The sequence below is a fragment of the Entelurus aequoreus genome, linkage group LG10, assembly GCF_033978785.1.
Source record: "Entelurus aequoreus isolate RoL-2023_Sb linkage group LG10, RoL_Eaeq_v1.1, whole genome shotgun sequence".
Classification (NCBI taxonomy): domain Eukaryota; kingdom Metazoa; phylum Chordata; class Actinopteri; order Syngnathiformes; family Syngnathidae; genus Entelurus; species Entelurus aequoreus.
Window position 1 is genome coordinate 65,356,293 of NC_084740.1, and position 15,541 is coordinate 65,371,833.

Below are 15,541 nucleotides of genomic sequence, written 5' to 3' on the forward strand. Positions count from 1 at the left end.
TTGTGTTCCAGATTAGCTGAGCTGCTAACGTGCACGTTCACCACATTTACTCTAATACTATTTTGAACTTTATCGTCATTGTACAAAACCCAAAACCCATGAAGTTGGCACGTTGTGTAAATCGTAAATAAAAACAGAATACAATGATTTGCAAATCCTTTTCAACTTATATTCAGTTGAATACACTGCAAAGACAAGATGTTTAATGTTCGAACTGAGAAAATTATTTTTTTTGGCAAATAATCATTAACTTAGAATTTAATGGCAGCAACACATTGCAAACAAGTTGGCAAAGGGGCATTTTTACCACTGTGTTACATGGCCTTTCCTTTTAACAACACTCAGTAAATGTTTGGGAACTGAGGAGACCAATTTTTTAAGCTTTTCAGGTAGAATTATTTCCCATTCTTGCTTGATGTACAGCTTAAGTTGTTCAACAGTCTCTGTTGTGGTATTTTGAGCTACATATTGCGCCACACATTTTCAATGGGAGACAGGTCTGGACTACAGGCAGGCCAGTCTAGTACCTGCACTTTTTTACTACGAAGCCACGCTGTTGTAACACGTGCAGAATGTGGCTTGGCATTGTCTTGCTGAAATAAGCAGGGGCGTCCATGAAAAAGACCTTGCTTGGATGGCAACTTATGTTGCTCCAAAACCTGTATGTACCTTTCACCATTAATAGTGCCTTCACAGATGTGTAAGTTACCCATACCTTGGGCACTAATACACCCCCATACCATCACAGATGCTGGCTTTTGAACTTTGCGCCTAGAACAGTCCGGATGGTTGTTTTCCTCTTTGGTCCACAGTTTCAAAAAACATCAGTCCATCTTAGATGAGCTCGGGCCCAGCAAAGTTGTTGATAAATGGCTTTGGCTTTGCATAGTAGAGTTTTAACTTTTACTTACAGCTGTAGCAACCAACTGTAGTTACTGACAGTGGTTTTCTGAAGTGTTCCTGAGCCCATTTGGTGATATCCTTGACATTCTGATGTCGCAGTTTAAAGCGGGACCGCCTGAGGGATCCAAGGTCACGGGCATTGCCGCTTACGTGCAGTGATTTCTACAGATTCTCTGAACCTTTTGATAATATTACAGACCATAGATGGCGAAATTCCTAAATTCCTTGCAATAGCTGGTTGAGAAATGTTGTTCTTAAACAATTTGCTCACACATTTGTTCACAAAGTGGTGACCCTCACCCCATCCTTGTTTGTGAATGACTGAGCATTTCATGGAAACTGCTTTTATACCCAATCATGGCACCCACCTGTTTGTTCCCAATTAGCCTGTTCACCTGTGGGATGCTCCAAATAAGTGTTTGATGAGCATTCCTCAACTTTTTCAGTCTTTTTTGCCACTTGTGCCAGCTTTAAAAAAAAAATCTAATTCCAAATGAGCTAATATTTGCAAAAAATAACAAAGTTTACCAGTTCCAACGTTAAGTATCTTGTCTTTGCAGTCTATTCAATTGAATATAGGTTGAAAAGGATTTGCAAATCATTGTATTCTGTTTTTATTTACTATTTACACAACGTGCCAACTTCACTGGTTTGGATGTTTAACTACAGCAGAACCTCTAAGTGTGAACACTGCACGCCGGTCCAGGCAATGTTTTCAGTTGGAAATACTGTGATGCAAACAGAAATTATCTGCTACAAAGCCAAACTGTGGCCATCATGAACCCTTAACACTAGAGTCTTACTACTCGACATGACTTCTTTCGATGCTGTACACTTCTGAGAAATTTACACCATTCTTCTCATCTTAACAACCCCATTGAGGATTATCCTTCTGAAAATGTTGGTTCAATTCCACATTTTATGACATGAGCATTAGGAATTCAAGGTGCCACTGTATTAGTTTTTGCACAGTTGAACAAAATTTCCCCAAAAAAACATTTAGATTGTTTGTGTAACAACGTTTAGATTGGTTCCACATTAACGAGTGGGAGGTTATACCTGCTTTGTAAGGAAAGGTATGCTAACCATGCCGTTTCCACCCATGACATCATGAGGTTACTTTCGAAAGGGTTTAGAGACGGCGGTCAGAAACCCACATGGCAAACCAAACCACAGACAGCGAAGGAAGTGGACAAGCCCGGTCCGAGGAAACAATGCGTGGACCCCGGTCGTCCACGCCAGACCGGGAAAGTTATAACCAGAAAAATGCTAATGAGAGACTGCGGGTCCGACAAGCAGGATGGAGTTCCAGGTCGCAAGTTCAAAGAGTTCTGGGGCATGGCGGCAGCCAAACCTCAGTCTGCAGTAGTGTCAGTCTGAATCTGATACAAGTCCTGTGTCGAGTCCAGCATTTAAATAAGGAAAACAATTGGTCTGTGTGGGTTCCTAGTTTAGGGGTTCCTGAAAAGTAAAGACGTGTGATATTACTCTTGACAAGACCTGCAGTGTAAATCCAGACTGTAGTATTTATTTATACCTGACCTGCCTCATCAGTCATGATCACAGTGCCTACTTAAACATCATCATTAAGTCTTGGGATTAATTAACCATACCGGCGGGTCAAATTGGTTAAATATGGTGCAGTATGATGACCTAATTACACAGACGCTCCCTTTTAAATGCAACATTTAAACTACATTCAAGTCTTTAAATGGTGCAAATTGGTCAAGGCAAACAGACTTGTAATCGATAATTACCATATTATCATCTTGCGCTTTGCTGCCTTTGATGTTATATCCGTCTATATTGAGGTGGACAAGAACATTGTGGTTATTTTGGAGTAGATGGTGAATTGGTAATAATAAGTCAATTATAACGAGTAAGGAAAGTTGAAACTGCTACCTTGCACTGTGCATGCGTTCTTTCTGGGACCGACCCACTCGCATGTCTCCACAGGTACCGGCTGCAGTCCGGACTTGCTCTTCTTCCTGTGTGCCATGTACGCTCCGATCTGCACCATCGACTTCCAGCACGAGCCCATCAAGCCGTGCAAGGCTGTGTGCGAGCGCGCCAAGCAAGGCTGCGAGCCCGTCATGAAGCGGTACAACCACAGCTGGCCCGACAGCCTGGCCTGCAGCGAGCTGCCGCTCTATGACCGCGGCGTCTGCATCTCGCCCGAGGCCATCGTCAAGGCTGAGGGACCAGGTAATGAGCGTCTCTTTCTCAGCTCTACGCAGCATCTTTCTTGCCAACGCAAGTGTAGCATCCCAATATCTTAGAACGGTTTGTGTAATCATATTGCAATATTACTCTCCCGTGCCGGCATTCCATTAACTTAATCTCTCGCTAAACCTTTTGTCCTCCAACAGTATCTTCAAGCAGCCTCCAATCAAGGGCCAGAATAATGTTGTTTTAAATGATTTCTCCTGTGTCTCTGTAGATCCATACTACCAGGACCCAGCCAGGTGTAACCCAGGTGAAGTCAACCGTCCAAATTTGTTCTGTTCAGAGATGATTCCATGAGTTCTTGAACGACATGCAGACTTGCTCTTGCTGTGGTTTTCTTGACAGAATCCAGTCCTGACTTTCCAATGGACTCCAACAACCTTCACTGCAGAGGACCCGGTAAACTGATCAGGGAGATTCAGGGTTAGGCGGGGGGAGTCTCCCTTGGGATGGAATCATGCACTGACCCTGTGTGTGTGTGTGTGTGTGTGTGTGTGTGTGTGTGTCTGTAGACCGCTGCAAATGTAAGACAGTCAAAATGGGTTTAAAAACCTACCTGAAGAACAACTACAACTATGGTGAGTTTCCGCTAACAAATGCTGTTAGCTTATACGCAAAAACATATAAGTACGGCCGGCTACTAATTCTCGAGGGCATTGAATGGATCGCAACAAGATTGCTCAGGTTCTCCTAGAAGATGTTTCACAGACTTAGATGGGACAGATCTAGTCTAAGCGCTTGGTACAGAGTGTTTATTCTCTATAGGAAGAGGTTTTTCCCCAAAAGAAAGGTGCAGAAATGACAGCTGTTAAGATGTCAAGTTAATCAATCACAATTTATGGATACAGCCCTCAAAGGGCTTCACAAACCACATTGACGTCCCCTGATCTTAACCCACATCAGGGCAAAGAAACGTTTTAAAAGCCCGTACTGGGAAAAAAAAAGATACGTAGAGAAGGGGCCGCAGATGTAGGGACTGGCTGCAATGGATGTTGAGTGGGTACAATCATTGAATTGTTAGATGATATGAGAGTCCAGTCCATTGGGAAGCAAACATAAGATTTTATTCCATGTAGACAGTAAAGAGCCCTCTGCCTGCACAACAGTCGTTGAGATTGAAACACCCTCGTTAGCTCCTAATGAATGAATGAGAAGTTGGACTAGAGTCCATAGTCCTTTTTGTTCTTCATCTTTGCAAGACATTTTGGACAAATAAATGTATGCCTACAACTGTGTAGATAATCCATTTTCTGTTCCCTTCGCACAAAGCAAGGTCCATGAGGGAGGTTTGGTGTGGAAACCTAGAACAGGTACAACATCAGCGACTTTAGGACGGCACTTTTTGTTCCCTTCTTGCAGCTGTCCTAATACCACTCAGCAGAAGTGTACAGTAGTAAGAAGGTCCTGGGTTCGATCCCCGGGTATTTCTGTGTGGAGTTTGCATGTTCTCTCCGTGACCGCATGGGTTTCCTCCGTGTACTCCGGCTTCCTTCCACTTCCTAAGACATGCACCTGGGGACAGGTTGATTGGCAACACTAAATGGTCCCTAGGGTGTGGATGTTGTCTATCTGTGTTGAACCTGCGATGAGGTAGCCACTTGTCCAGGGTGTTCTGCCCGGATACAGCTAAGATAGGCGGTAGGGGCAGGGAAATGCGGTACAAAATGGTTGGATAAGTGTATAGTAAACAGTGCCCTAGTTTTTTCATATGACCAGACACGGTTTTGCGTGGTGAAACTCCAAACAAATAACAAAACAATAAGACACAAAAGAGTGGCGTTCCTCAGGGTAATGTTTGAAGTCTATTCATGTTTTGTACGTTCAAAGACAAGAACTGCAATGTCAGTGACCTCCATATATACTCAGAAATCTTGCAAATGATAGAAAAACATGTTTGTCCTTGGACTGTAAGTCATGTGACCCGTGCAAAAGCGTCGACATAGCGTCTGCGGTGGCGTGCTGCTTCATTTCCAACCCAAAGCGTTAAAGTGAGAGGGAGCGCCGAGGCTTATCCGGACGATTCCGGAGCCCAGGAGGATTTGGAAAGTGGACGTTTGCACGCCATGAAAGTCTTTGACCACACATTATGTTGGAGGAAGATTCCACGTTTGTTTTTCCAGCCATGTTCTTGTCAACAGTGGAAGGTTACAGGATTCATGTACTTTTCCAGTCCAGTAGTTTTGGTCTGGAGGGTTCCCAGTCAAGTTGTGTGTGTGCTCCTCAGTGATCCGGGCCAGGGTGAGGGAGGTGAGGAATCGCGGCATGGAGCCAACGGCCGTGGTGGAGGTGAGGGAGGTGCTCAAGTCCTCCCTGGTCAACATTCCCAGGGAGACGCTGACTCTTTACTACTCGTCTTCCTGCCTGTGCCCCCCCGTGACGGCCGGGGAGGAGTACCTGATCATGGGCTATGAAAACGAGGAGACGTCCAGGTAAACGGCGGTGGAGGCGTGTCTGCTACCTGTGTGAAGTTGGCCCGCCTTATAATGGCAAATAGTAAAATAACACTGCCATTCCCTTGTGCCATTTTCGTTTGTGCCGTTACGGTTTTTAAGTTATTCTAAAACCAGTGACGTCATTCAGCGCCCCTCCACCTCCACCTGGTCAAATCATCTCCCCGAACCTGTTTCAAATGGTTGTGTTGCAAAATCTTTTGTCAAACTATCATAGTTTGTCTAAACCTCCCCAAACCTGTCCCAAACGTTTTTTTATTTTAGTCAAACTATTACAGTTTATATGTTATTAACTATTATAGTTTATATGTTATTAACTATTATAGTTGATATGTTATTAACTATTATAGTTGATATCTTAACTATTATAGTTGATATGTTATTAACTATTATTAATGATATGTTATTAATGATTATAGTTTGTATGTTATTAACTATTATAGTTGATATGTTATTAACTATTATAGTTGAGATGTTATTAACTATTATAGTTTATGTTATTAACTATTATAGTTGATATGTTATTAAATATTATAGTTTGTATGTTAACTATTATAGTTTATATGTTAATAACTATTATAGTTGATAGGTTATTAACTATTACAGTTGATAGGTTATTAACTATTATAGTTTTTATGTTAATAACTGTTATAGTTTTTATGTTATATAACGATTATAGTTGTTATGTTATTAACTAGTATAGTTTTTATATGAATAACTATTAGTTAGGTTATTAACGTGTTATTATTCATAACCAGCCTCCCCACATTATCAAAGTCGCCCCAAATGTGTCCCAAACGTTTGTGCTGCAATTTCTTTTATCTATTACAGCGTTTGTTATTAACGTGGTATTATTCATTACAAGCCCGCCCACTATTTCAAAACCTCCCTAAACTTGTCCCATTGGTTTGTGCTGCAAATTGTTTTCTTATTAATAACTATTGTAGTTTGTATGTTATTAACATGTTATTATTCAATACAAGCCCGCCCACTATGTCAAAACCGTCCCAATTTTTTTGTCCAACTATTGTAGGTTTTATGTTAATATTAGGGCTGCAACAACTAATCAATTAAATCGATTAAAATTGATTATTAAAATAGTCGCCGATTAATTTAGTCATCGATTCATTGGATCTATGCTATGGGCAAGCGCAGAATTTTTTTTATTTTTTTTAATCAACTTTTTATTTTTTTTTAATAAACCTTTATATTAATAAACTGCAACATTTACAAACAGCAGAGAAACAATAATCAAAATAAGTATGGTGCCAGTATGCTGTTTTTTTTCTCCAATAAAATACTGGATAGGATAGAAATGTAGTTTGTCTCTTTTATCCGATTATTAATCGATTAATCGAAGTAATAATCGACAGATTAATTGATTATCAAATTAATCGTTAGTTGCAGCCCTAGTTAATATACATTTTATGTTAATAACTATTATAGGTTTTATGTTCATATACATTTTATGTTAATACCGGTAACTATTATAGGTTTTATGTTCATATACATTTTATGTTAATAACTATTATAGGTTTTATGTTATTAACTATTACAACCCACCTTGTCAAAATCCCCCCCGATTTATTATTTTTTTTACTGCATTTAAAAAAAATAAAGTTAATATATTTTTTATGCTACTAACATATTTCAAACCAGCCCCCCACCTTGTCAAAATCTCTCCAAACTTGTCCCAAACCTTTGTTTTGCGCTACATTTGTGCAGCTATTTTTTTTGCCTAACTACTGTATCAGTTTTTGTGTTATTAACGTGTTGTTATTCATTCCCAGTCCCAGCCCCCACCTTGTCCTAGCAAACATTTTTGTCTAACCATTATAGTTTTTATGTTATGGGAATGGTTATGAAAAATAACACGTAAACATAAAAACTCTAAAAGTTTGCAGTACAAACAACTGTCAGTGTTATTTGAACATCATAAGTAGCTTTGCACTGTGACAGCAGGCTGATGGGGGGGGTGTTGTGTTGCAGGTTGCTTCTGGTTGACGGCTCCATCGCTCAGAAATGGAAGGACAAGATGGGCAGGAAGGTTAAGGTACGACAACTCAACTCTGCTTCTTATTTTAACGCCACACAACAAGACCAACTTGACTTTTGCGACCTGAGACACAGCACATTTTGGCAGGCAAAGGCCAGAAATTAAATAAACAGGAAATTATTGACTATTTTCAGAAGAAGTGCCCGTTTAAAAAATTTGTTTTAATGTTAAATTTTTTTGGTTGACAATTCTTTGCCACATATCAAGCACACGGCGACAGTGGCAGTAAAGACAAGTGGAATAATTCAGGTCAATGACCTTAAATCATGCTCTGAATGCATGATTTAAGGTAATTGACTTTACCCATATGGTCATTGAATTTACCCATATGACTAAATTCCAACAACCTTCCCTAGTCATGGTGCAAATAATCTAACCAACAGAAATGTCAACAGACATGGACACACATTTTCTGTTGCATGCAGAAAGGAGATTGATCTTTTTTGGGATGTTTGTCATGGTTGGCTTCCCGCAGGGGGTCACACACTCAAGAAGGCGGAACTGGCAACAAAAGGCTAATGTAACTCGGGTCCCTGCTTTCTCCAACCTGAGTCGCCGGCATGAGAGACTCGAGCGTGCTAGCTACTGAGCTAAAAGCCTGGGCTATCAAGCTAGTAGCCAACACTGCTCTTGGGGTCGGTCGTCAGCGAGTGGGGTTTGCCTCCGTTACACACAAAGATTTTCTAAATCTTAAGATTTTTTTTATCCGTTACAGACGCCACACATGAAGACAAAAAAATCAGGCATTAAGCATTTGGATCCTAATGTGTGCGACAATAATATCAGCACAGCACACAGAGCCAGAGTGTAGTCCTTCAAAGCTGAAATCTGGCGTGAACAAACGCCATCTAAACTGGTGGGCGCGTTGATCCAAATGTAGATCGTATGGATATCAAGGTGGGATTTATACCTATGTTGCAGTTTTTCTGTTATTTATGTTTTCAATAGGCAACCTCAAAAAAATTATTACACGATATTGACGTTTCAAGTGAAAAGTGTGGGTACAATACGACACAGTCAGGCATGTGATTGGAAGTTCATTAAAAACACTGAAAATAAGTCTGGGGGCCGCAGGTGGGGGGACAAGCTACTGTCTTGTTGTAAAACACATTTAGACAGACTATACTGTAGCAAACATGTCTGCCACAATCATGTGTGTTCTTAAATGTGTATTCCAGTTTAGATTTGGACTTACATGGTAAACAACTCAAATGAATGTTTTATCCAGACGCATACATTTGTCCAAATGTGGCCAAGTGGACGCATTGTGGGTTTCCTGGACGTGGTCTACATCGCTAAAAGTAACATCTAAGGAAGACAATCCCTCTGCCATCTTCCACTAGTTTTTTAATATATAAATCGCCCATTTGACTATTCCTTCTTCTCTTCTCCGACTCTCTCGTCGTCATTTGGGATGTCTGTTGTGTATTTCACTTCCTGGTTTCATGACCCGCCCTATTTGGCCTCTGATTGGCCTGTCCATAATGTTTTGCCCTAATCTTAACCAATCGTGACTCATCATAGTAAACAACCAACCAATCAAGGATGTTCTTATACGTAAAGCAACCAATCATCATTGATGTTTCCCGTATAGTTTGTCCCCTGCCCGTGGAGTTGCTTCACTACGTAGCTTACATTTTTAACTTCATCTTTTTTAATGGAAAACCCTAGCTTTTATCACTGGATTATCAAAAACCGTACTCATTACGGGAAATCTGTAGTTGTTGGCAGGTATGATAAAGAGACGGATCAAGATTTTAACACACATTGCAGGTCGGTAAAAACGAAAAATATTTTTGTAATATTTTTACGAAGATAAGAAAAGACTATAGAGGGAAAAATCACATCCCTGCACAGTACATTGTATCTGGTCGATGGTAAAGTTCACAGTATCGCCCACTGTTAGTGAGCTAACAAAACCAAAGAAGAGGACGCTTAAAAAAATTAAATAAAAATACATGTCGCAACGAGTGGAAAACCCGACAACAAAGAAGAGGGCATAGTGATCGTGGGGCTCATTTTGAAAAGAAAAGTGACGTCGTAGCTAAAAAGAAGAATCCGGACTTTATCAGCTAGACGGGAGGACGTTGTCAATAAATAAATAAATCTGGATAAAAACAGCCCACTTAAATAACCCACTTTGATATAGTTGGTCCAATATCAGCAAAAAAAAAAGATGATTGCATCTAAACTCTCTATTGCAAAGCTGTACAGCCAGTAAGCATCTAAATGTCCTCCAATGAGCACAATTTATTCTGTTTTATCACAGGTAAACATGCTAGGCTATGGGCTACAAGTAGCTAGCAGCTACACAACAGCTAAGCACACATATAAGTGTCCTTAACTGAACAATATTGCAGTGTAAAACAATATCAAATCATTATATTACTCACACATACAACGTCTCCAAGGCAAAAGCCTAATAGAAAGTGTCCGGTAACAAACGTGTCCGCATCATTCAACTTACTGCGGCAGCAGCTTAACTTCATATGAATCGCTGTGACCGCTAGGTGTTGCCAAAAAAAACATTGCCACTCCACTTCAACTTAAAGACTGCCTAATTCCAGACAGTTTATAGTGAATAGGTTAGTACTTGGCATTGTTCTCTGTTCGATGATTTCACTGTTTCCACTTGATCAAACATTCCACACTACAAAATCATAAAAGTATGTTTGATCCCTGCACAATATCGGTATTGTATCAGAAGTGTAAAAGTGTTTTGGGAATATATGCTAAGCCAGTGTTTCTTCACCATTGTTGAGCCGCCAAAACAGATTTGTTTCTAAGCTGTGGGCAGCAGCTGTAACGCACTTTCCCACCACTTGTGGCAATAATGACAATATCAAACAACAAAAACTACACTCTGGAACTAATTGTTAAAGGGGAACACACGATGATGTTAACGGAAGTGATCACGCTCTAAATAGTTCATCTGCGATATTGTAGTGCAGTAGTGTCCAAACTGCGACCCACCGACGTCTTCAATTTGGCCCGCAAAACGTCACGGGTTTAATAAGGAATATCGCTCGCAGGGAGATTGCATTAATTTTAAAAGACAGGATGTGATACCATCATTTTGTCGCCATCAAGTGAAAATTGCGAATTATTCAGGTCAAATAATGCTCTGAACAGAGTGATGCACAGCAATTACTTATATGACCCAATGCAAACAACCTTCCCTAGTCATGGTGCAAAAAAAAAAAATCCAACCAACACAAAATGTCAACAGACATGGTCACACATACCACAACCTGCTCACTGAACTTTTTGGATATTATAAAACATTTCCAAATCCATTACGAAGCATGATGGGAAAAATGCAAACCACTCTTTCCATACTTATCTATGTTTGGCTCATTTTAACTGCTTCATATTTCTGATTGATTAAAAAAACTTTAAGGAGGTCGTCACAGAAGTAAACAAGGTCGGAGTCGAATGATATTAATGTAATAATATTGATATAATATGTACGATATAATATGTACACATACAAATGTACAGGCTATACATTATGTGTATATATTATATTAATATAATATTACAATAATATGTACACATAAAAATGTATAGGCTATACATATTTATGTGTACATATATTAATATAATAGTATTAATATGATATGTACACAAATGTATAGGCTATACATGTTTATGTGTACATATTACATTAATATAATAGTATTAATATGATATGTACACATATAAATGTATAGGCTATACATGCAGTCGGCAATCGACCAAATTATTTTAGCCCAATTTAACCCCCAAGTCAAAAGGTTTGGACCCCTTGCTGTAGTGGGTTTACATAACGGAACTTTTGTTATTGTTAGAGAGTCCTGGTCGGACCGGGTTTCACGGGACACATTTCCAGTGTTGTTGCGCTGACAAGCCACGGATGTATTGATGCTGCTCGATTGCTGACTAGAAAACAAAGTCTGAATGTCAATAAAAAAAACACTACCATATTTCATGAAAAACAATGCAAAGGTGATATTTTGACGCAAAAATGAACGCTCAAAAATGCCAATTTCCGCATTTTGGCGAACAATTTACATGCCTGGTTGGTCCTGAAAGGTTAAGAACCCCGCTATCTGAAGACAACGGTTTGTGTTATATTAAAGTAATATCTAATACATCCCATGAAAGAGTATTTTCAGAATATGGCCAACAAAAACAAAAATGGCAGTCAGAAGAGGCTCCTGCTACAAAAACAAAAACGGAGTAGAGCAGAATGATTTGGCGGTAAATACATTTTTAAAAATGAGGGAGTGTTTGCTTTTACATGTTGACATATTTCTTTTTTTCTCCTTGACACTATTTGATTGTGAAGATGATTATTTCTGATTCTTGGGGTTATCTTTCATATTTCCCGCCCTTGACCGTCTATATCAGGGCTGTCAATCATCCGCCTGCCAGATGAGTTTGCAGAGTATAAAAATTAGCTGCAATTATTTCATGAAATAAACTGCTGTTCCAAATGTGTCCACTGGATGTCGCAACAGCCACTCAAGTTTCACCCACGTAATGCATGACTCTGTTTCAAGATGACGTGTCAGCTGACTTTAAGCTCCCTCTGGATTGGCTGCCGCTACTACAATCAGTCAGCTGCTCCTGCTGCAGCTGGCAGCAGATGGCGGCAGACTGATGCGGTAGCGACGCACAATACCTACTTTCAATCTCAATTATCCGCTAAAAGGGGAAGATGCAAAGAATTAGGTCAACATGGCCATCATCTTTTTACTTCAAGTCCCGTGCAGCGCTCGCAATCGGTTGATAGCGAGATGCGCGCCCTGAAATCCATTGTAAAAATGTGTGTTTATACATTTTTGTTCTATTTTATTTCAGGCTTAAATCTACCTTGTCTACATTAGTTAAGTTTGTATCTATGTTACCTTGATTTTGGCTATGGTGTCATTTTGCTAGTTGTTTATATTATAACTGCAATATTTGAATAATAAATGAATGTGTTGTGGCAGTTGCGGTGGTCACCAATGTGGCGGTTTGAGGAAAAAACTTGGTTGCTTTTTCAAACATGTATTAATGACAATGCTAATGTTGAATGGCTTTGTAAATATACTTAGACAAAGTCTAAGTTAATTGTGTTTTGAAACTGCACCAATTTTTTTCCTCAGAATTTTCAACTAACGAAGTGTTTGCCAAGAGGATTATTTGTAATATGTACATTTCAGAATGGCCAAAGTAAGACAAATAAATCAATCCGAAGTTGTCTTTATCTTTAAGTTATCATGCCATGATTTGACCAGGAAAAGATTTACCTCCAAATGAGTTTGACACCCTGATCTATACGAACCATGCAGTTACCATTTCCTTGCTAATCCTCCTGATTTGTGTGCGCAGAGGTGGGATCAGATTCTGCAAGGAAAAGCCCGAGCAGCTCATCGCCGAAGTCGCCACTGAGATGGGGTCGTGTGTGTGTGTGTGTGTATGTGTTTGTGTGTGTGTGTAGATATTGCACTATGACAAGCTGTTGTAGCTGAATGTACTTCATCTCTTCATGTCAAACATTTATCTTTGCACAAACATCACTTAGTGCGCGCTCAGCGTGTGTGTTGTCGGCCAATGTGAGAGCAGAGTGGGCGGAGCCTAACCTGAGCGCATCATCCTTTGCAGTTGTCCCGCCATAAAGGGGAAGTTTTGTCACTTTTCACAGCGTGAGCAGTCGTCAGTGAGCTGCCCTGGTAAAAACATAATCAGATGTTGTTGTTTTTTTGTCAAATAGCTGACATGATCACAGGTGTACATAGCATTAACCCTTCTGTCTCCAGCATACATAACATGCTTTGTTGGCAAGGGTGTCCAATCTTTTTTTTTGTTTTACAGTAAAATTCAAAGGGGTCCATTTTGATAGTTTGTATATCAAATATGCTAAAAGCAGAGATATGCTAAAATATCCTAACATTGTGACCAAGCAAATTCATGCCATAGTTTATAATATACATCATTATTTTTTACCAAATGCAAAGAAAACAAACTGAAAAAAATGGATTGTGGGCCACACTTTGGACACCCTTGGGTTAAAAACAAAAAGACGCAAAATCTTGCTGATGCTGCACATGAATTGGACACATTAATTCTTTTTAGCAGATGTTTAATTTAAATGAATTCAATTTAAAATGAAAGATACATAATAAAAAAGCTTTTTATAATGAATTCCTGTTTTGTTTTTTTTAACTCCACGATTGATCTCATCTGTGAAAAATGAGGGTATATTTTGATGATTGGCACTTATTGCAATGCAAATTATTTGCCAAGATTTATTTTTAGTCATTGACTTTACAGCATAATCTTAATTTGAGCAGGAAAAACTACAGTTTGTATATTCTATTTTAAGAATGTTAACATTGAGAAAATATGCACACATATAAATTCTTGTTTAAAGATTCTGCAACATCCCGAGGATGCTTCATTTAAGAATTGCAAGTTGAATAATAATAATAATGCTTGTTTTCTGAATAAAATATTTATTTCTGACTAAAAGTCCTGCTAATTTCTAGATATACAAATCTTAATGTATCAAGTAAAAATGACTAGCTGCATTGGCATATAATTTCATAATTTATTTAGTATTTTTATCATATATTTTCTCAGCTGTCTTTTGCAGTGTGTATATGCTTTTTATTCAACCAAGAATATTTGGATCAGTAAATCAAATCTTTATTTTAATGCTAATATAATAGGGGTTTTTTCAGATGATTGAAGTGAAACCAGTGTCCATTTTCTCTATTTGTAGCTTGCAGCTTGATGTAAGCTACCTCGCTACATGGCTCTAAAAGTAGAGCTGCAGGAAAAGCTACTCGTTAAAAAAGTAGCTAAACTACCGCCAAGCTACTAGTAAACATAGTTAAGCTACGTAGCTTAGCTACCTGTAGCTTGTTATTGCATACATATACAGTACATATATACATACATATCCATGCACATATATATATATATACATATATATATATATATATATATATATATATATATATATATATATATATATATATATATATATATATATATATATATACATACACTGTAAACCCAAATAAGTAAGCCAGAACTAAAAAAAAAAGTAAAGCAATCAGTTGCCACATATTTTTTGAGTTCATAAACTCAAATATTTGAGTATATCAGATCGTAAATATTTGGAGTTTATGTTAAATGTACTTTAGAATTATAATTGAACTTACCAATTAAGCCAACTCAAACATGTTCCTCCTCGTGTCTGCTGCCTGAAGAGGAAGTGCACGAAAATGCTACAAAATAAAAGCACTTCCTGTGTGTGTGTGTGTGCGCGCGCATGTGCATGTAATAGTTTATATATACATACACACAAAGAGTATAATAACAATACAAATCTATTATGCGATTGATTCATTCTTAATTTATTCTTGATTCGATGTAATGACTTGTTCTTTTAAAATAAGACAACATTATGTTTAATCCACTGAGTTTGTAGTAACTGTGAGTTAATTATTTTAAGTAGCAGTTACATAACCTGCAAACAAGTTAATATTAATTAAAAATAACAAGTTTAATCAACTTAAAAAGAAGGAAAATGTTACTCACACGCAACATTTTAAAGTAAGTACAACTTTTAACAACTTTTTAAGTTTACACTGCTTATTCTAATTAATTATTTTGAGCATTCGGGTTTACAGTGATACATCCATTTTCTCCCTCCTCCCAGGGCCGTGAGTGGTGCTGGTATTTATTTTTGAAATTATTTTTTTGCAAAAAACAATTGAAAAAAATAAAACTGAGATTGGGTTGGAGTTGCTCTATTTTCTTTTATTAGATTGAGTCAACTTCTTACATTTTAGTAAATAGTTTTTTGTTTTTTTTTAAATACATTTGTTTAGGCCAACACAACACATATAAGTTTTTTGTCAGCACCTAA

The 15,541-nt window shown here is 38.3% G+C and overlaps 1 protein-coding gene across 1 annotated transcript in view; it reads left to right on the top strand.

Annotated features, from left to right (window-relative positions):
• frzb (frizzled related protein) overlaps positions 1–13,806 on the top strand; it is a 22,804-nt gene extending 8,998 nt beyond the window's left edge. Inside the window, exons 2-8 of the mRNA XM_062061421.1 lie at positions 2,860–3,108; positions 3,344–3,379; positions 3,475–3,528; positions 3,642–3,707; positions 5,354–5,558; positions 7,569–7,632; positions 12,994–13,806. Coding sequence (XP_061917405.1) covers positions 2,860–3,108; positions 3,344–3,379; positions 3,475–3,528; positions 3,642–3,707; positions 5,354–5,558; positions 7,569–7,632; positions 12,994–13,053 — 734 coding nt within the window. The 3' untranslated portion in view covers positions 13,054–13,806. The remainder of the gene's footprint in view (positions 1–2,859; positions 3,109–3,343; positions 3,380–3,474; positions 3,529–3,641; positions 3,708–5,353; positions 5,559–7,568; positions 7,633–12,993) is intronic.
• Positions 13,807–15,541: the final 1,735 nt, after the last annotated feature.